Raw genomic sequence first — 21,322 nt, 5'->3', positions numbered from 1 at the left:
TGTATTTTATGGATTTTGGGCTGCTGATCACGAAAAAAATCACCCTAAAATGATCCTATCATTGTTTTTTTTAGATATAACCTCTTTTTGTGATTTCCTGTCTACTAGTATATTGCCCACAAAGCAAGCTATTTTGGACAGTCCTAGCATGTCTGGGCATGTACTCAGTGCAGATGCTTTGCAAATGTTGTCTTAGGCCTGGGAATGTTTTGACAGAATAAATGCAGACAGGCTATAAAAGCAGCTCACATATACGTATACTGTGCATTATATTGATAGAGATTGAACTTGGGTTGATGCACTTGTTCTTCAGGCAAATACAGTGAATGTACTTAACAATAGCATTTATTGTCTTCACGAAGATTCAAAACAGCAGAAATGTCTTGTCAATGTTGCAACACCTGCGATACATTCTGTTGCATTTGTGGCAAGTATATACTTAAGGCTTGAAGATGCAGCATTACTGCATTTTTAAAGAAAACCTCTTAGCTCTGCTTTGGTTGTAAAATTGGTGACCAAGGCAAACCCTGGGCTTCTCACATTTGTTGTGCACCATGTGCAATCAACCTGACAGCATCCTTATGCCATTAAATAAACTAAATTCAAACAAAAACAAAGTTCATTTAATGTTTCTCCAACTTCCTAAATGATATATTAAAGGCGAAAATTATCTTTGATTTCAGCATGAAGTTGTCTATTATAATCCTCATTTTCTTTTCAGGAAGCAAAACATTTGAAAAAAATGTGTTGTCCAATGTAATTAGCATTCATTATCTTTCTACTAACATTGCCTTGAGGCAACTGACTTCTGGCTCTTGAATACAGAAACCATCATGAGTGAAGAGAGAACCTCAGCGATTTTGGCACAGTATGAAGAGGAGATAAACAGGACTGGTCAAAGAAGAAAAAGATCTTTATTTTCATAATGTAAATATAGAACTTAAATTTTTTACATGAAAATAAGCATTTTAAAATGTTCGCAGTTTTTTAAATTTGTTGTTAACTACTGGCCAGTACTAATCTACTCATTTATGTCTTGTGTGAAATGTTATATTGCTTTCGTAGCTAATTCCTGAAAGGGGTATAAAGGTGTCTGGATATTGATAAAAGTTTTCTCATTGACAGTGCTATCAAATGGCACATACTCATCAATAACCTACTCATTGAGGTTGGTCAAAAGATGCAATAAAAAGCTGAAATTTAGAAGTGACATGAGAAGAACTACTCAACAGCTTGGAAGCATTTGACTTTGTGAGGCATGGGAAGCTGGAGGAAAGGAGCCACTCTGCTAAAACAAATTTCAATGGGCATCAGTCAATTCGAATGGCCAGAGTCCTAGCTTATAAAGGAAGCTGGCTATTAGTGTAGGTCAGCTTCAGGACATCTTTGCAGGAATTTTGCATGGCATGTACTGTCTTCACCTATTTCATCTTCCTTGCATCATAAAGTCAGAAGTAGGAATATTCATTGATGATTGCACAATATTCAATTCTATTTGCAACTTCCTAATGAATGAAGGAATATTTGCAGCAAGATCAAGGCAAAATTCAATCATGAGCTGATAATTAGCATGTACTATAGCAATTTTGATGTAGTATCACAAGATTTTTCTAGACTTGCAGTAGTGGGGTGCTTCTAGTGTCAATACAACCTGGAATGTGCCCAACATATCTAACAGGCCCTGATATTAGAGAAAGAAGGTTATAACAATGCAACGTTATGCCTATCAACCTGCAGAGATTGATGCACAATAGTCTGCAGATGCCGTTATTGTAGTAAAATCACGTCAAAATGCTGGAGGAACTCAGCTGGTTTTTCAGTGTTTCACTGTCGTACGGTATATTCTGTATTTTGAGATTTCTTGCTTTTTGCCCATTCAGCTTATTACTTGAAAGAGGGCTGAGGCCTGAAACATTGGCAATATATCTTTGTCTCCTATGGATGCTAAAAGACCGGCTGAGTTCCTCCAGCGTTTTGTTGTGCTTTTACCATCACCTGTCGCCCTGAAATCTTGCTGACTGGCTGCTAAAATTGAGACGTTGACAGAATTGAGTATGTGATCTTGATCTCACCCAGTAATCGCATTCTAGAAAAAGTTGATGGATATTGTACAGGAATACAAATGTTTTTTCTCTTCCTTATCCAATTATTTTTAAAATCTATTCATAGACTTTTGAGTAAGTTTGAGGGGGTTCATTCAAAGCAACTAAATTTAACAAATTTAGCATGCTATTGTGAGAACTTTGAAACCTAAATTTGGAGTTTTTAGTGAGAGAGAATATATATTTACCAAAAATAATCTGAATAATTTAACTGATAAAAACATATAAGCAAAATAATTTCATTTTAGTTTGGTTTGCACAAGACCAAGAAGGTTATGGAAAGGAAATTCTCATATGTAAATAGAGTCAAGACCAAAAGTATTTTTTCTGAAGTAGGAATTGAGTATGACAATGACGAGTTTATTTCCATACACATTGAACAATATACATATGCAGTGAGATTTTTATTTGATGCAGCCGAACAGGTACTTGTAAACTATAATAGTAGACTAATTGAATTCAAAGAGACAATAAATACACAGATAGATAATAAATATTCACAGTAATCCTCATGCAAAAAAAAACCCGCAAGTGCAAAAAGTCCTTTTGTGCTATTGGAGCAGTCTATGATCAGTGTACAAGGGCCTCATAGCTATTGGAAAGATTGTTCTTGAACCTAGAGATACCGGTTTTAAGGCATCTGTACCTTCTGCCTGAAAGTCTCAGTGAGAAGAGGTTTTGACCATTGTGGTAGGTTCCTTTATGATGGCTGCCTGTGATCAACTTATGTTTGCTACCTTCTGTTTTCCTGGACATTTAAGTTACCAAACCAGGCTTTGATGCACCTATAGAAGAAATGTAGAAGAATTGAAGAGGTGCTCCCCAAGTCTCTCACCCTATCCCTCTGTCTCCTTTCCTCCAGCTTCCCATCCCCTCCCTCACCTTTCCCCATTACCTCAGCTTCTTTTCTCTTCTAACCTCCCACCTGTATCCACCTATGACTTCTTACCTGTTAGCCTGTACTCCTCTCCTTGTACCTTCATCCCCCTCTCCATTTCTCCACAACACTCCCCTTCCCCCATCCTTTTTATTCATGCATATGTCTGTTTTTGCTCTTACTTTGGCCGAAAGCATTGGTTACGCAATACTTTCTGTACCTGCTGAATGGTCTGCTGAGTTTCTTCAACAAATTTGTATATTGCACTCAACCCCAGTGTCTGCAGACTTTCTCATTCAACTCTTCCAGGCATTTGACTTATCAAACATATCTGCTGTCTAATAATATCTTAGATCACACATGTTAAACTCAGGCCGTGATATAATTATATTTGGCCCGCAAGATCATATCAAATATGTATTAGAGCTGGCCTGCTGGCCGCTGCGCCAGTATAGCGCATGCACAGCTAATACTACAAATCCCAGAATGCTTTGCAAATGCATTGGCATCAGCCCGTCAGCCTGCTAATCGCCCCCACCTCCTCTCTTTACTTTCATTAGCATCTGTGACCTGTCGCCCAACTCACGTGTAATAAACCCCTTACGAAAAATGGCCAAACGAAAGACAGAAAACAGGACCTTTCAAGGCAGGTGGGAGGCAGACTATATGTTCATCATTTTAAAAGACATACCTGTTTGTCATTCAAGCAAGTTGTTATTTTTTGACTTGTTGGCTTGTGGGAAAAAAAACATTTAAAAGGAGCTTAAAGGCTATAGAGAAATATTATTTATAGAATATTTTATTTCTCATTTGTTAATGCTTCTTCTGGAAAGAGTTTAACCAAAACTATTATTAAACATTTATTTTAATAAGAAAAAGTTTAACATTACATACGTTGAAAGAAGAGAAAACATGCAGATGTTGTTGAAAATTTTCAAGAAATATTTAGTTTGGCCCACGACTTAGACCAAGTTTTTAATTTTGGCCCTCTGTGAATTTGAGTTTGACACCCTTGTCTTAGATGATATTTTATCTCAGCTCTTTTCTTTACCAACTCCAATATGCTGACCCTCAGAGTCTGTGACCCCTAGTTTTAGACACTCCATGAAGGGAATTGTATTGAATCAAGAGTTATAATTCATATTTTTATACCCTTCAATGAGATCAATTATCATTTTTCTAAACTCCAGAATAAACAATACAAGGTATGTTTTTTTTAAAGTCAAGTTTTGTTTGATAAAATTATTTTAAATGTTTGAATGTGTGATTGTTAAAGGAATGATATTTTAAGGAGTTAGAAGAGAAGGGCAAAAATAAACTGCTTGAGGAACTCAGCAGATCAGGCAGCATCCATCAGAAGGAAATGGACAGCTGGCAATTGGGGTCTAAACTCTGCTTCAGGATATTTTAAGGTTTAATTGGAAGCATAATTAGAAATCTAATAGTGGTTGTGAAGTAACTACTCACATATGTGGCATCTGCCCTAAAGGTTCTCAGGTTACAGTTGATTTTTTTTTCTCTCTGGGTGAATTCTAAATGGGTACAGGCCATGGGAGAAACAGAATGTTATAAGTTCAAGCAGTACTCCAAAAATTTGGAGGTCTAAAATCTTGATTATGGTGCAGCGTTATGGTAAATCAGGACTGTTCTGCCAGATTCCATGACGTAATTTTAAAGTGGGCTTTTCCCTTCAAATTGTGCTAACGCATCTGCAATAAGCCACAGATAAATATCATCTCTTTATTCATTTGCTGGTCCTCTCAATTAATTTATGTCGCAATGATTACACAATAAAAACATTTCAGATTGTGTGGGGGGGGGGGGGCGTGGGAAGATGGCGTAGAAGAAAGACGTGTTCCACCTTTCTCCAGCTGGATTATTAAATACCCAACTTTAAAAAGTATAAAAGTGGTTTAAAAATAATATTTATAGTTTTTTGAATAACAGTGATTCCTCATCATGGCTACTAATGTGAAGAAATCTAAAACTCAACTTTAGAAGAAATTACCATATAGACGATCTGAGGCCTACCTGCACAGCTGAATCCATGGAGTCGTTGTTGGGAGTCTCCAAACGCCAGAGGATTCCTGTCCATTCAAGTTTTTAAAAATTTTTTTTATTTTTCACACTATGAACCATACTAACCAAAATACACACAAACATTTCCCTCTTGAATATACAGTGTCTTTTTCCCCCTCCCTCCTTCACCTGCCCCCCCCCCACCCACTCAATGTTCAACCTATATGATACATTAAACAACGTCATCCCCCAATGAAAATAAACAAGAAATTTGTGTCTTCTACTTTTACATACTGGGTCAGTTCATTTCTTCTTCTCCTTCTGTCATTTTAGGCAGTGGAGGTCCATGGTAGGACTTCTCTGTTGTGTTCCATGTACGGTTCTCAAATTTGTTCGAATACTGTGATGTTATTTCTTAAATTATGTTATTACAGCAATGGTACATAGAAATGAATAAAAGTATTCCACTGTCCATTCAAGTTTGACTTCAGCGCCGATCCTGCAGTCGCAAGATGGCGCCGGCACTTCGGTGAGTTCAGTTGTAGCCGACCTGCATGCACGTGAAACCGTGCGCGCGGGCGGCCCGACTGATAAAGGGGCCCGTGAGCCCACGACATTGCTGGGTGGCCCGGGGATGTGTAATGACGCGTCAGAGGACGCCCCTGTGCGTCCGGCGGTTCTGCTGGGGATTCGCGCAGCATCCCGGGTCCGGGACCTTTTGGAAAAAGTGTGGGCTGCAGGGGAGCCCGAGCGACGGCACCCTGACGAGGCCGGGGTGCCGGCGTCAGGTATCCAGACCCACAGCCGCACAGTCAGAGGACCTATGGTGACTGAAGGTGAAGAGGAACTTACCTTATTGGAATTTTCCGAGGAGGAGGAGCCTGTACTTATAGAAGGTAGACCTCAAAAAGTGGCTATGGAGTCTGGATTGGATTCAGTGTTCACTATTTTGGAAGAGATTCCTTTTCAAATGGATAAAATGTCAAAACAAATGTCAACTCAAATAACCCAAGGATTTATGGATGTGAAAATAAAAATGAATACTTTGTGTGAAGAAATGTCAACTATGAAATGTCAACTACAGAATTGACTGTAGTTAAGAGTGATTTTAACAAATGTATAAAATCTGTTGATATTGTACAAGGTAATTTTTAAAAAAAATTAAAACTGGTTTTTCTGAATGTCAAAATCAAGTGAAACGCAATAAAGAAAAAATGGAAAAAGTGGAAGGTTCTTTTGTAGATTGGGGGATTCAAAGAAGGGATTTATTGAAGAAGATTGATTATTTGGAAAATCGAAGTCAGAGAAATAATGTGAAAATAGTTGGTCTTCCAGAGGACTTTTAAGGTTCTGACCCGATTAAAAAATTTTTTTTAAATATTGGATCCCCGAGGTATTGGGCAAAGAGTTTTTTCCTGAAGGTTTGGAACTGGAACAGGCCCATAGAGCGTTGAGGAAAAAGCCACTTCCTGGACAAACACCAAGGGTGGTCTTGATTCGTTGTTTGAAGTGTCAAGATAGAGGGATGATTTTACAAATGGGGGTACAGAAAGCGCAGCAGAGTCAATCTCCGTTGATGATTCTAAACAATAGAGTGGTTTTTTTATGTCGATTTGAGTCAAGAGGTTATTAGAAGATGACAGGAATTTAATTCGGCTAAAGATGTCTTATGGTGAAAGGGCTATAAGTTTACTTTTCGTTATCCTGCAATTTTGAAGGTTTTGAATGGAAACTTTCAATCTTAATTTTTTGAGAACGATCACGATGCCTTGGTTTTTGCTAATTCATTGCCAGAATTGCGAAGAAGTGGGCGATCTTCACCATTGTGTCCTAAGAGGGTAAATGGGAATGGGTTTGGAAAGAATGAAGAGCTGATAAGAAGTCTTCTTGACATTGAAGATCCGGAACAATCATTGGGCTTGGAATCATTGGGTTGAATATATTTTATGTTTAATTGTTCTCATTTACATTATGAATATGTATCTGGCTGGGGGGGGGGGGGGGTGGATGACACTGAAAGCTTTGACTGTCATCTACCACTAGTGGGCTTTACCAAACCCAGATTTTTAGGGTGTTACTACCTTTTGGGTGGTTTTTATTTTTTGGGATTTAAAAAAAATTTTTTTGTTTATTGAGGGGTGGGTTTTGTGTTCTTTTTGAAGAATTATAAAAGGGAGCATTATTTTATAGAGTGTAAATATATTAGTAGTAAAAATGTCTACTTTGAATTTTGCAACTTTTAATCTTCATGGATTAAATAATCCAATTAAACGAAAGAGGCTTATATTAAAAAAAATGAAAATTGATATTGCCTTTTTACAAGAAACACATTTGACCGAAAAAGAACATTTGAAATTGAAAGGAGATTGGGTTGGACATGTTTTTTTTTCTTTTAATTCTAAGGCAAGAGGGGTGGCGATTTTGATTCATAAATATTTATCATTTGAATTGGAATCTTCAGAGGGAAATGTAGGTAGTTTATGGGTGAATTGTAAAATCTTTGCTGAATCTTGGACTTTGCTTAATCTTTATGCACCTAATGTAGATGATGAATGGTTTATTTCAGAAGCTTTTCTATTGTTAACTCAAGCTAATGAAAATATTTTAGTTGGGGGGAGATTTTAATTGTGCTTTGGAACCTTCATTAGATAGAAACCCGAAGAGTATAAGGAAATCAAAGACAGCAATACAGATCAAAGCATTAATGATTAAGGATTTAAATCTGGTAGATATTTGGAGAAAGGTTAATCCTACAGAGAAAGATTTTTATTTTTATTCATTACAACATGATTCGTTTTCTAGGATTGAGGTTTTTTTGGTATCAGCACACCTACAGGGTAGAGTATTGCAAGCTGAATATAAAAGTAGAGTTCTATCTGACCATTCATTATTATTTTTTTTCTTGTGGAAGTTCAGAAGTGGTACGTTCGTCATATAGATAGAGTTTTAATGCAATGTTATTGAAAAAAAAAGGGAGTTTGTTGCTTTTGTTAAAGAACATATCTCTATTTTTGACTGAGAATATTAATTCTGTGGATAGTCATTTTGTAGTATGGGATGTGTTAAAAGCTTATTTGAGGGACAGGTTATTAGTTATTCTACAAAAGTTAAGAAACAATTTATGGCAGAAAGTTTAATGTTGGAAAATCAGATTGCTGAGTTAGAGAAAGATTTTCAGAAGGATGTGACTAGACAAAAAATCCACATTAGTGAAATTGAAATTACGTTATAATACATTACAAACTTATCAGTTTGAGTGTTTAATCAAACTAAACAATGTTATTATGAGTTGGGAGAAAGAGCTCATAAAGTACTTGCTTGACAATTGAAAGCTGAACAGGCATCACAGATTATTAATGCCATTAAAATAATTCAATAATTACCCATAAGCCTCAGGAAATTAATGGCCAATTTTATTGATTTTATCAAAAATTATATACTTCTGAGGGGAAGCAGGATAATGTTTCTATTGAATCTTTATCTAAATTGACGTTACCGGCATTAGATGAGATATCCAGAAATTGGAGTCTCCGTTTACAGATTTTGAAATTAAGGAAGCTATACAGCAATAGCCAAATGGAATGTCCCCAGGGGATGATGGACTTCCTGTGGAATTTTATAATTTTTTTAATAATGATTTATCTAGTGTATTTGGAGATGTGATAAAACAAGTTACTGAAGAACAGAAGTTGCCGGAATCTTGTTCAAATGCTTTAATAACTGTTATTGCAAAAAAAGATAGAGTTCCATTAAAAGTGTCTTCATATAGAACTATTGCTTTATTAAATGTAGATTATAAAATTATAACTAAGGTATTAGATAATAAACTTGCTATGCATTTACCTAAGTTGATACATACTGATCAAACAGGTTTTATTAAGAAATGCATCTGATAATATTCTTCCATTAATCACTAGATGCAGAAAAGGCTTTTGATAGGGTTGAGTGGGATTTTTTATTTACAGTGATAGAAAAGTTAAAATTCGGCCCTTTTTTTAATTGGTTGGGTTAAAGCTTTATATACGAACCAGATTGCTAGGGTGGTGACAAATGGTCAGATTTCTTTACCATTTAGGTTGACTCGTTCAACTCGGCAGGGCTGCTCATTGTCACCTGCCTTATTTGTATTGGCTATTGAACCATTAGCTCAGGCAAAATGATGAAATTAGAGGGATGAAGGCTATGAATGAAGAATATAAGAATAATTTATTTGCAGATGATGTATTGATATATTTGATGGAACTAGAACTGTCATTGAAGCAGTTACAAGAGTGTTTGTCGAAATTTAGAGAATTGTCAGGATATAGAGTTAAATGGAATAAAAGCAAAATTTTACCAGTTGGAATAGATTATTTAGAATTGAAATTACAAAATTAAAGTGGACAAATAAAATTAAATATTTAGGTGTGTTTGTAGATGTTAATTATCAGTCAAATTATGTGCCTATATTAAAACAGATTAAAGCAGATTTGATTAAGTGGAAAGATCTTCCATTAACTGATTGGAAGGGTTAATTGTATTAAAATGAATATTTTCCACAAATTCAATATTTATTTACTTTCAAAAGGTTTTTTTTCCAGGATTTAAATAAGGTAGTGTGGAAATCTTTATGGAAAGGTAAATTAATTCGAGTGGCATTATATTAACTTACACGGAAATATGCGTTAGGTGGACTTCAGTAACCACATTTTCAAATTTATTATGAAGCGGCCCAGTTGAAGTTTATTAGTAGGTTGATGGATTTAGATTATTGTCCTAGCTGGGCTAAGGTAAATGAATTTATATTTCATTGGAATTTGAATTTGCTACAGGAATATAATATGCCGGTATTGAAACATTTGTTAAAAATCTGGATTTAAAAAAAATAGGGTTTTGGGATCAAAAGATAAATTATCACTTTTAACTCCATTGTATAATAACCAGCTTATTCCTTTTTCAATGTTTAATAATTATTTAAAGAATTGGGATTTTAAGGGTATAAAGACAATACAGGATTGTTTTGAAGAGGGACAATTTCTTTCTTTTAATCAATTGAGAGAAAGATTTGATATATCTAAATTCTTTGCTTCTGTATTACCAACTTAGAGCCTTGGTAAAGGATAATTATGGTAGAGAGATTAATTTCACCACTTTGTCGAGATTTGAGTCTTTGATTTCCTCTGTACCAAAGAAGGGTTATATTTTGGTTATGTATAATTTGTTATAAGATCATATGGATAAACCGGATTGGGAAAAATCTAAACTTAAATGGGAGAGTGATTTAGTGTTTATTTTTCCTGATGATTGAGCAGATATGTGCCAGGATAATGTAATCAAATTGACAAATGTAAAATATGAAATGGTTAATTATAATTTTTTTACATCAATTATATTTGACTCTGGAGAAACTGAAAAAATATGGGTTTAGAAATTCAGATTTATGTTTTAGATGTGATTTATGTATTGGAACATTTCTACATGCTGTTTGGACTCGTGTTAAAGTTCAACGATTTTGGCAAGAATTTAAAGTAGTTTTGGAAAAATTGTATAACCATGAGATCCAACGATTTTTTTTGTTGGGTAATTTGATTTCATTGAAGGGATTAGTGTTTGGATAAAATTCAAATTGCTTTTGTACGTTTGGTGTCATCAGTAGCACATAAATGTGTTGTGAGGACTTGGAAAGATAATACAGAGATTAATATATGACATTGGCATAATGAATTGAAAGCCTGTATTGTTATGGAAAAAAATACTTATGATAATTATTCTCTTTTTGTTAGCAAATGGTCTCCATATTTGAAATATATGCTTTGAGATATACATCGAATTGTTTTCAACATTTATAATTTTTTAAATATATATCATTTATATTTTTGGCTCCCCTTAAGGGAGGGTGGGTTGGAGATTTATCTTGTAAAATCAATCTTTGATTATTTTAATCTTTAAATAAAGTTTGGAAAAAAAACCATTTCAGATTGTGATCAAAGCTATGGGGCCTGGAGCTTCTGATCGATGTTACTTTGTCCCACTTGGCTCATCTCCCCCCAATCCGTCCACCCTTGTCCCACTCGGCTCATCTCCCCAACCCGTCCACCCTTGTCCCACTCGGCTCATCGCCACCCAACCCGTCCACCCTTGTCCCACTCGGCTCATCTCCCCAACCCGTCCACCCTTGTCCCACTCGGCTCATCGCCACCCAACCCGTCCACCCTTGTCCCACTCGGCTCATCTCCCCAACCCGTCCACCCTTGTCCCACTCGGCTCATCTCCCACCAACCCGTCCACCCTTGTCCCACTCGCCTCATCTCCCACCAACCCGTCCACCCTTGTCCCACTCGGCTCATCTCCCCAACCCGTCCACCCTTGTCCCACTCGGCTCATCTCCCCAACCCGTCCACCCTTGTCCCACTCGGCTCATCTCCCCAACCCGTCCACCCTTGTCCCACTCGGCTCATCTCCCCAACCCGTCCACCCTTGTCCCACTCGGCTCATCTCCCCAACCCGTCCACCCTTGTCCCACTCGGCTCATCTCCCCAACCCGTCCACCCTTGTCCCACTCGGCTCATCTCCCCAACCCGTCCACCCTTGTCCCACTCGGCTCATCTCCCCAACCCGTCCACCCTTGTCCCACTCGGCTCATCTACCCCCAACTTGTCCACCCTTGTCCCACTCGGCTCATCTCCCCAACTTGTCCACCCTTGTCCCACTCGGCTCATCTCCCCAACTTGTCCACCCTTGTCCCACTCGGCTCATCTCCCCAACCCGTCCACCCTTGTCTCACTCGGCTCATCTCCCCAACCCGTCCACCCTTGTCCCACTCGGCTCATCTACCCCCAACTTGTCCACCCTTGTCCCACTCGGCTCATCTCCCCAACTTGTCCACCCTTGTCCCACTCGGCTCATCTCCCCAACCCGTCCACCCTTGTCCCACTCGGCTCATCTCCCCAACCCGTCCACCCTTGTCCCACTCGGCTCATCTACCCCCAACTTGTCCACCCTTGTCCCACTCGGCTCATCTCCCCAACTTGTCCACCCTTGTCCCACTCGGCTCATCTCCCCAACCCGTCCACCCTTGTCCCACTCGGCTCATCTACCCCCAACTTGTCCCACTCGGCTCATCTCCCCAACCTGTCCACCCTTGTCCCACTCGGCTCATCTCCCCAACTTGTCCACCCTTGTCCCACTCGGCTCATCTCCCCAACCCGTCCACCCTTGTCCCACTCGGCTCATCTCCCCAACCCGTCCACCCTTGTCCCACTCGGCTCATCTCCCCAACCCGTCCACCCTTGTCCCACTCGGCTCATCTCCCCAGCTTGTCCACCCTTGTCCCACTCGGCTCATCTCCCCAACCCGTCCACCCTTGTCCCACTCGGCTCATCTCCCCAACCCGTCCACCCTTGGCCCACTCGGCTCATCTCCCCAACTTGTCCACCCTTGTCCCACTCGGCTCATCTCCCCAACCCGTCCACCCTTGTCCCACTCGGCTCATCTCCCCAACCCGTCCACCCTTGTCCCACTCGGCTCATCTCCCCAACCCGTCCACCCTTGTCCCACTCGGCTCATCTCCCCAGCTTGTCCACCCTTGTCCCACTCGGCTCATCTCCCCAACCCGTCCACCCTTGTCCCACTCGGCTCATCTCCCCAACCCGTCCACCCTTGGCCCACTCGGCTCATCTCCCCAACTTGTCCACCCTTGTCCCACTCGGCTCATCTACCCCCAACTTGTCCCACTCGGCTCATCTCCATCTATAACGTTTCAATCCACCCGGGTGTAAAAATGCCTTTTAAAATTTAGGAACGGTCCTGTTCTGGCAGCCCGTTCCGTCCCCCCCCCCCCCCACTGCCGTTATCGGTCAGTCGAGGTCACATGGCGGAGTCGCAATAATTTCGCATCTCGAGCGAAATGAACTCTTGGACATGTCACAAGTGCAACCCCCCGGTGACCGTCGTGAAAGTCTTTCTTCCTTCGGAATCCGCCACGTTTTTCCAGCCGCTACTGACCATTGCAGCTGCCTCGTCCAAATCCAACCTCCTGGCCAGGTCCACGCCGGCTCGGTGGACGCGCGGTGACGTCAGTTCCGGCCCCGCCGCCGGGGCTGGGGCGCAAGCGGCTAGCCGTCGGGCGACACGTCAGACCGGTGCTTCTCCCGAGAGGAGGTCAGTCAGGTATTGCCTTTCGCTTGGAAGCAAGTTGGTGGGTGCCCGCCGGAGGGAGGTCTCTGTCCCCCCACCCCACCACCCCCCTCACCACCCCCCCCACCCCACCCCCCTCACCACCCCCCACCACCCCACCACCCCCCTCCCCCCCACCACCCCCTTCCCCCCCCCACCCCACCACCTTCCCCCACCACCCCCCCCCCACCCCCCTCCCCCCCACCACCCCCCTCCCCCCCACCACCCCCCTCCCCCCCACCACCCCCCTTCCCCCCCACCACCCCCCCTCCCCCCCACCACCCCCCTCCCCCCCCACCCCACCACCCCCCTCCCCCCCCACCCCACCACCCCCCTCCCCCCCCACCCCACCACCCCCCTCCCCCCCCACCCCACCACCCCCCTCCCCCCCCACCCCACCACCCCCCTCCCCCCCCACCCCACCACCCCCCTCCCCCCCCACCCCACCCCAGCCAGCGCTTCGAGTTCAGGGGATGCGGGAGTGTGGAGCCGAGTGGAGATCTCCGGTGCTCTGATACTTGCGGGGTGGGTGGAACAGGGTCTCTTTTGTCGGTCTTTGTGAGCTGCGACCTTTGCATTTGTCTCGTTCGAAAGAAGGGAGGACGCATCGGATGGTGATAAATAAGAAAGTTGTTCACGTTTGATGACAAATTAGAATTGAGCATTTCTCCATTTGATTCATTTCTGATTGATCATAGAGCACCGAAACAGGCTCTTTGGTTCCACCCCCGCTCATGCAGTCCCATCAAGTCCAGGTGTGTCCTAACCCATTGACTCGTACCCGGTCCGTCGCCTTCCACGCATCGGCATGTGGCACAGGGGAGCGGTCCTGAGATGGCCCTGCTTTTGAGCTTGCTGACTTAACCCTGAACTCTTTCTGCAGGACCTCATTGCCCTTATTCCTTCTGTCATTGGTATCTGTGGATCATGACTTTTGGCTGTTCCCCCTCTCCTTTCAGGGACAAACTGGCACCTGGGAGGTAAAACACCAAGTTGGCCTCTTGCATGTTGCCACGGAAATGCTGATCTGTACCCTATTTGTGGAGTCTCATACCATTATCATTCTTCCTCCCTTCACCCTTCCTTACTGCGCATCAGTGACATTGGTGTGGCCAATGAGCTGGCGATTGCTGTCACTCCCTTGCACCCCACCCCCTCCTGCAGCAGTCCTTCAAACAGTATACCTTTTACTGAGTGGGATGGGCATAGGGGAACTTTATTGTCCTATATTCTGAGATACAGTGAGAATATTTGTTTTGAATATAATCCAGTTTGTCAATCCAAATATAGGACAGCAATAAAAATCACAACACAGAGTTTCAGAGCGAGATCAGTTGGAACAAAACAAGGGCAACATTATTTTTAATCGCGTGAAGTTTCTTTACGAGCTTGAACATCAGGAAATAAACTGTTCCAGGATCTTGTGTTATATGATCTCACACTTGTGAATCTTCTTGATAGGGAGGGATGAGTCTTTTAATATATTGGCTGCTTTTTGGAGGCAGTGGGAAGTGTTAAAGGGACCGGGTGGATTGGAACATTTCTGTATGGTCTGAGATGCTTTCACAATTCTTCAGTTTCTTGTCATTGTGGATGAAGGATGACCAATGCAGTAGAGCATTCTGAAAGGATATTTTCAATGTAACATCTGTGGAAGATGTGGAGGGGCTAAATTTCCTTAAGTTTCTGAGGAAATTGCGGTGCTGATGTGCTTTCTTTGCCATCAAATTAACATGGACTAAGGTTGGTTAACCCTTAAGATCTTGAAGCTTTCTCCATCTCAGCACCATTGATGTAGCCTGAGGAGTGAGCTTCATCCCTCTTCTGGAAGTCTGACCAACTCTTTAATTTTCTGACATTGATTAAGAAGTGATGGTCTTGCACTGAACTGCTACGTTGGATCACAAACTGTTCTAGGTCAGGTGATCCACCTATTCTAAGCCTTTGCTGTACCCAGCACAAAAATTTCTGACCACCAATACTGCTCAGAGATACAATTGCCAATATGTGGGGTGGAGGGTGGACACTTGTCTGGTAAGCTTGAATCAGAAGAAGGCCTTTGACAGGATATTGCATGTTCACGATGGACATGCACTGCAAAATGTGCTTTGGAGAGAGTAGCAGGAATTGGATCAAATTGATCTACCCAGGTGTCCGTAACTCAGCGAAGGTGGGAATGGGTGGGAAACAATTTCCCCATCAAGTCTGGAATAAGGCAGGGTTGCCCACTCTCCTGTCTTATTTCTGTGCTGGATCCTTTTGCCAAATCCATCTGAAGGACGTAGACATGAGAGGTGACCATGTGAGGCAGGGGGCTGCCAGATCAAAGCTTCTTTGTACATGGTTGACAACATAGTTTCTGCTGTCAATTCGCAGTCAAGCTTGATTATCTGAAGGTGCTGGGGATAGTGAAGGTTAAATTTGTGTCAAGTGTGAGTTGGAATCAGGGGATTGAGTTAACTATGGAACAAGTGAGCTGTAATCTTTAGTAACTTCCCTGACTAATTCGCAGTCAAGCTTGATTATCTGAAGGTGCTGGGGATAGTGAAGGTTAAATTTAAATCGGGATTACATTAGCACTAGTTCCCCCTTGATGAACCTGAACATCATGTTTGATGTGCTCTTGGAGTTGTACCATATCCCACTCCTCTGCCACTGTAGCCACCCTAGCCATTTTCCATTTCATCTTTAGTTCAAAGGTGGAGTGTGTTTGACATGCTGTGATGAGAGATAAAGGGATGAAAAGAGCACCCATCTTTGGCTTCTTCCTGAGGGCCATCTTTATGTGTGGCTGCATCACGCTGTGCATAGATCCAAAGAATGGACCTCACTTCATTGCTGCACAATGTTGCATTAATTTGGACATTGCCACACTTCCTGTCCATTATGGAAGAGTCATTTCAGGAAAACACCTTTGACCTCCAGTCAATTGGGCAATGGTCAGTATGTTTCCTAAGCAGATTGTAATGTGGCTGTGGACAGCCGCTTGTAATTGAGAGAAACGCATGGCTACATGATTAGATAACGTGACACATCTATTGGTATATTAGAGGCAGCCACAGCCATATTGAATGCTGTGAGCTCTGTTCAGAAGAAGGTCCCCTCTACCAAAACTGCCTGGATGGCAGTTGTACTTAGCCCAATCAGTGAGAATAGAGAAATAGGAATAGAAAACATCAGTTGCATCCATTCTAAAAGGGGACCCGAACTCTGTCATCTTTTGTGGCAACCCTCAAGCCGAGGAGGTGGGGACAAAGTTTAGCAAGACATCATGGAAAAAGACGATGTTAACCCCTGACAGTCACCACTGTTCATATTGGAGGCTGTGGGTAAGTTGGAAGCAGTTAGTGCAATGCCTTTACAGTGCCAGCCATCGGGACTGAACTGGGGTTCAAATCTCATGCTGTCTGTAAGGAGTTTGTATGTTCTTTGTGTGCCTGAATGTGTTTTCTCTGGGACTCCAGTTTCCTCCCACCATTCAAAAATGTACAGGGGTTTAGGTTAAAGGTGTGTAAATTGGGCGGCTCAGTCTCATGATCTGAATTGGCCTGTTACTGTGCTGTATGTCTAAATTAAAATAAATACTCTTTAGGCTAGAGCAGACTGGATTATGTAACAAAAAACTTGCAAATTTGAAGGGACTAGAATTCAAAGCAGTAGAAGGTGCCTAGTGCAGGGATTCTGCTGAGGTTTTGGTCATCTCAGTAACAAACAACAGTGGTTCCAATAGGCAATTGATCTGCTTGGCTGCAATGGTCTTGGAATGCTGTTTTGACGAATAACTTCATTACTGAAGATAGAAACAAATGTTAGTGATCACCTCATCGTAGATACAACATACGAATGCTTTGTTCATCTTATCAATGTGATGAACTGCCTGTCATCTTCAAGCAGTACCACTGCTGCTCATAAAATCCCTGCCAGGATGGTGGGGTCACTTGAGTGAAGAGCATAGAGTCTCCGGGGAGCTAGCCTTGATTGTCCAAGATCAGGACAGACCTCACCAGCTCAGCAGCTCTATAGTGACTGTAAAGGTAAAAGGACATTTTATTAGATGCCTAATTGAGAGTTTCATAGTCTCACAACTGTTCAAAAATACAATTTGAAGATGTATCCTTCTAATTACCGCATATTTCTTGCATTTCAATCACATTCTACACGTGCACAAAAGCATTGTAGAGTACATCTATCGATCGAAGGGGGGAAATTCTGTAAATTTAAATTGTATATTCTTGATGAACTGTGTGCTCTGGTGTTGTTGGGTCTGGACTTCTGTGTTACCATAAAAGTGGTCCCCTCCCCCTGTAACAGTTTGGAATGGAGGGCCCCTAAAATCAGAACCCACATGCAGCCTCTCCACACTGAATATCAACCCTCCTCCTCTCTTCCCAAATCTGTCCGCAGGCCATTGCTTCTAAGAGCAGGAAGTACAGCGCAGCAGACCAAGATTTCATAAAGTCTGAGACACAGCGTCTGCTCAATGAAAGTATTGTCGAACCTAGCACCAGCCCGTGGAGAGCGCAAGTGGTAGCAGTTAAGGGGGAAAACAATTCTAGGCTCGTAATTGACTATAGCCAAACTATTAATTGGTATACTCTCCTGGACTCCTTGTATTTCGGACATGGTGAATGATATCATGCAGTATTGGGTCTATTTGACGATCGACCTGAAAGCTACTTATCATCAGCTGCCAATTCATTCTAAGGACCGTCCATATATGGCATTTGAGGTTAACGGTCATCTCTATCAATTCCAGAGGGTCCCTTTTGGTATTACAATTGGGGTTTCTATTTTTCAGAGGCAGATGGACAGAATGTTTGAAGGCTACACCTTACCCTACCTAGATAACATCACCATCTGTGGCCACACCTTGGAAGACCATGACACCAAACTCCAGAGTTTTCTCCATGTGGCAAAAGCCCTGAACCTCACTTATTCTATGACAAGTGTGTGTTCAGGACTAAACATCAGGCTTCGTGGGGGAAAATGGTGTCATTGGCCCCGATCCCAATAGGATGTGCCCCCTGTTAGAGCTCCCCATCCCTAGAACCACAAAGACTTTGAGGAGATGCCTGGGGTTTATCTCATATTACACCCAGTGGATCCCTCAATACGCTGATAAGGTTTCCCCCCTCTTAAAAGCCACTAATTTCACCCTCTCAGCTGAAGCCCAAATGACTTTTAACTACCTCCGAAAGCACATAGCGAAAGCTGCTATGCATGAGGTGGACGAGAATGTACCTTTCCAAGTGGAAAGCGACGCTTCGGACGTAGCCCTGACCGCTACCCTCAATCAGGTGGGTAGGCCTGTTGCAATTTTTTTTTCCATAGACATTTCAAGGCCACGAGCTCTGGAACCCATTGGTGGAAAAGGAGGCCATTGAATAAGCTGTAAGGCACTGGAGACACTACCTCACCAGCGCTCAGTCACATTCATGCCAGTAACATCAAGAGGGGAAAAAAATCAAGAATGACAAAATTGCTAGATGACCCTCCAGATGCCTTGTCCAAAGGAAGCTGTGCCTCTGCACACACCAGTCAACTGCAGGCTAGGCATAATAAGATCTGCCATCCAGGGTTCACCCGTATGGCTCATTTTGTCAATGCTTGCAATCTGCTCTACTCTGTAGAAGACGTCAGGGAAATGACCAGTTCTTGCCAGGTCTGTGCTGAGTGCAAGCTACATTCATATTGTCCCGCAAAAGCGTACCTGATCGAGGCGTCTAGGTCCATTAATTTTTAAGGGACCTCTCCCCTCCACGAATGGGAACACCTTCTTCTTCTCTGTCATTGATGAGTACTCTCGCTTCCCGTTCACCATTCCGTGCCCAGATATGTCTATCTCCTCTGTTATGAAGGCCCCAGACTCCATTTTCACTATGTTCGGGTATCCCAGCTATATGCATAACGACTGGGGCTCCTCCTTTATGAGTGATGAGCTGTGTCAGTACCTGCTGGTGAGGGGCATCGTGTCCAGCAGGACTACCAGCTTCAACCCCCAGGGTAATGGGCAGGTTAAAAAGGAGAACTACACTCCCAGTCTGGCTCAGTACTCCCGGTCCAGTCTTTCTTAAGAAGCATGTAAGAAGAAGCAAGACCGACCCCTTGGTGGAAAGGGTGAAACTGCTCCACGCAAACCCCACGTATGCCTACGTGGAGTACCCAGATGGCAGAGAGGACACCGTCTCCATCAGGGACCTGGCACTTGCTGTTGCCTCAAGTGCCCTGTGAGCCACGGAGCACATTCTTACTGCCCCCAGTCAGGGCCGTGAGGAAAGTGCACCCCTCTCAATCGTCAAGCCAGAGATCCAGTCCACCGCTCCTCCCTCACAAAGGGACTAGGAGACCCAAGGAGCTAAAGGCCCCCCGGTGTTAAGACACTCCATCAGGATCTCCAGACCCCTGGACCACCTAAACTTGTAGAATTGTAAATAACTGTATATTTTGTTTACTACTTGTTTTGAACCCATGTTCTCTGTCTTCATTCACAGACCTTAAATTCTACTGAACTGGGATTCACTGCTCAGGTGTTGTACTGATGGCTGGCCCCGCTTCCCTGCTCCACCCCCATCTGCCCACATATAACCCTGGTTTCCCACCTAAACCCAGAACCCTTCTGAAGACTACTGTTGATCCTTACCCTTAGTTATGAGCTAATTAAAGCATTTGTTCTTCCTTCAGTGTAGCTTTTATTCATGCTACATGTAGTTAATGTAATAAGATGATGTTGCAGAAATCCAATGCACTCATTATCAGCTTCAATAAAATCACATGATCATTCTATTGATCTGCTTGCTGCTAGTAGACTGTTACCTATTGGGAAACTGAAGATTTCCTGGGGGAATCTGGAAGAGTAACATGAAACTGATGACCCAAGTAAATATTAAGGAATTGAATGATTAGATGAGATGGACCACAATATCCCACTTTTATTCTGTGATGTACAGATGGGAAGTCATTGTAGTAATTATCAAGATCATCTGAATCCTCAAAAGTGTTCAGAAAGTGAGAAAGAAGTTACAGATAATGCTATTTACAGACACAATTGTGATGTCATCTTAAATAATGGATGGGAAACAAAACGTTTCTATCAAATCTGGAGTTGTGCGAGGCTACCCATTTCTCTACCTAGTTTTTCAAGTACATTAAGAAGTCGGGAGACATCCCCTATAAATGGATGCCTTTGCTTTAGACTGGTATGTCTCCAAGCAGTTTTAATTGGTATTTGGGTCCAGATTAGATTGCAGCAGAATTGAGGTCATAGTCTTTAAAAGTGGTCCTTTATCCCCTTTGCTGAGAGATTCAATTACCTGAAATGGGCTTGTAACAGAATTAAAATGAATTGCATAACCAAGGTAAAGCTGAAACTGGGATTTTTGGACAACTTTGTGCCTCTATGATTGCAGGGAATAACCTGATTGTAGGTGAGAAACATACATTTGCTGAATGCGATGCAGGTCGGTTTCATACTTGGCAACTGCATTTGTCATTTTCCATTTTAAATGCAGAAACATGCTGTTCAATCTCCATAGAAAGGGGAGGGTGGTGGGGAGAGGACAATATTTTCTCAATGTAACTCTTATCCTGTTTGTTAACTCCACTAATGGGTTAAGCAAGCTAAGTGCAGATCTGAGTTCACAAACATTAATTATGTAGAATATTGTCTTCCTAGTTTAAAGATTAGGAATTCTTACAGCATTGTTGTAATTTAAACTGATTTGTCATAGTAACCAATAAAGTTGCTTCCTTTTGTGGACTTGCTTTAAATAACTGGTAAAACAAACATGAATTTGAGTATTTGTCTCAATACAGATATATTTTTATTGGTACTAAGTCAGCCTGGAATTGATTAATGTTAATTGATTATTTTACACTTGTGACATTAACCAAACTAATGGCATTTTTAGATCTTAAAGCTGCTTGTGCTCTAAAATTTACAAATGTAATTAAATGCAACGATGCCTGGCTATTCTAGTGTTAAAGTTGCATTTTTTCTAATGCACTTAAATATTAAAAGTAGTGTTCCATACAATCAGTTCTTGTTTTTTTTTCAGAAACTGATTTGTAAACATTGTGTGATGGGTTATATTATTTTGTTATATATAATTATCTTTTTAAAAGAGGTAGATTGTGGGTGTTTAGTGTGTCAGTCATTTCACAAATAGAAACA

At 41.9% G+C, this 21,322-nt stretch overlaps 2 protein-coding genes across 12 annotated transcripts in view; both read left to right on the top strand.

Annotated features, from left to right (window-relative positions):
- tmem44 (transmembrane protein 44) overlaps positions 1 to 5,470 on the top strand; it is a 43,250-nt gene extending 37,780 nt beyond the window's left edge. For 7 of the 8 annotated variants that reach the window (XM_069897036.1, XM_069897034.1, XM_069897033.1 and 4 more), the window contains one exon: positions 826 to 5,470. In XM_069897036.1, the coding sequence (XP_069753137.1) occupies positions 826 to 926 (101 nt within the window). In that variant the 3' untranslated portion in view covers positions 927 to 5,470. The remainder of the gene's footprint in view (positions 1 to 825) is intronic. The other variant, XM_069897031.1, reaches the window with a different exon arrangement.
- Positions 5,471 to 12,974: 7,504 nt separating this feature from the next.
- atp13a3 (ATPase 13A3) overlaps positions 12,975 to 21,322 on the top strand; it is a 107,015-nt gene continuing 98,667 nt past the window's right edge. For 2 of the 4 annotated variants that reach the window (XM_069897029.1, XM_069897027.1), the window contains exon 1: positions 12,988 to 13,146. The gene's annotated coding sequence lies outside the window, so the exon portion shown is untranslated. Of the gene's footprint in view, positions 13,147 to 21,322 lie in introns of all 4 variants that reach the window. The other 2 variants (XM_069897030.1, XM_069897028.1) reach the window with 2 other exon arrangements.

Source organism: Narcine bancroftii, chromosome 9, assembly GCF_036971445.1.
Source record: "Narcine bancroftii isolate sNarBan1 chromosome 9, sNarBan1.hap1, whole genome shotgun sequence".
In the NCBI taxonomy this organism is placed as follows: Eukaryota; Metazoa; Chordata; class Chondrichthyes; order Torpediniformes; family Narcinidae; genus Narcine; species Narcine bancroftii.
This window is presented reverse-complemented; position numbering and strand designations above follow the sequence as displayed.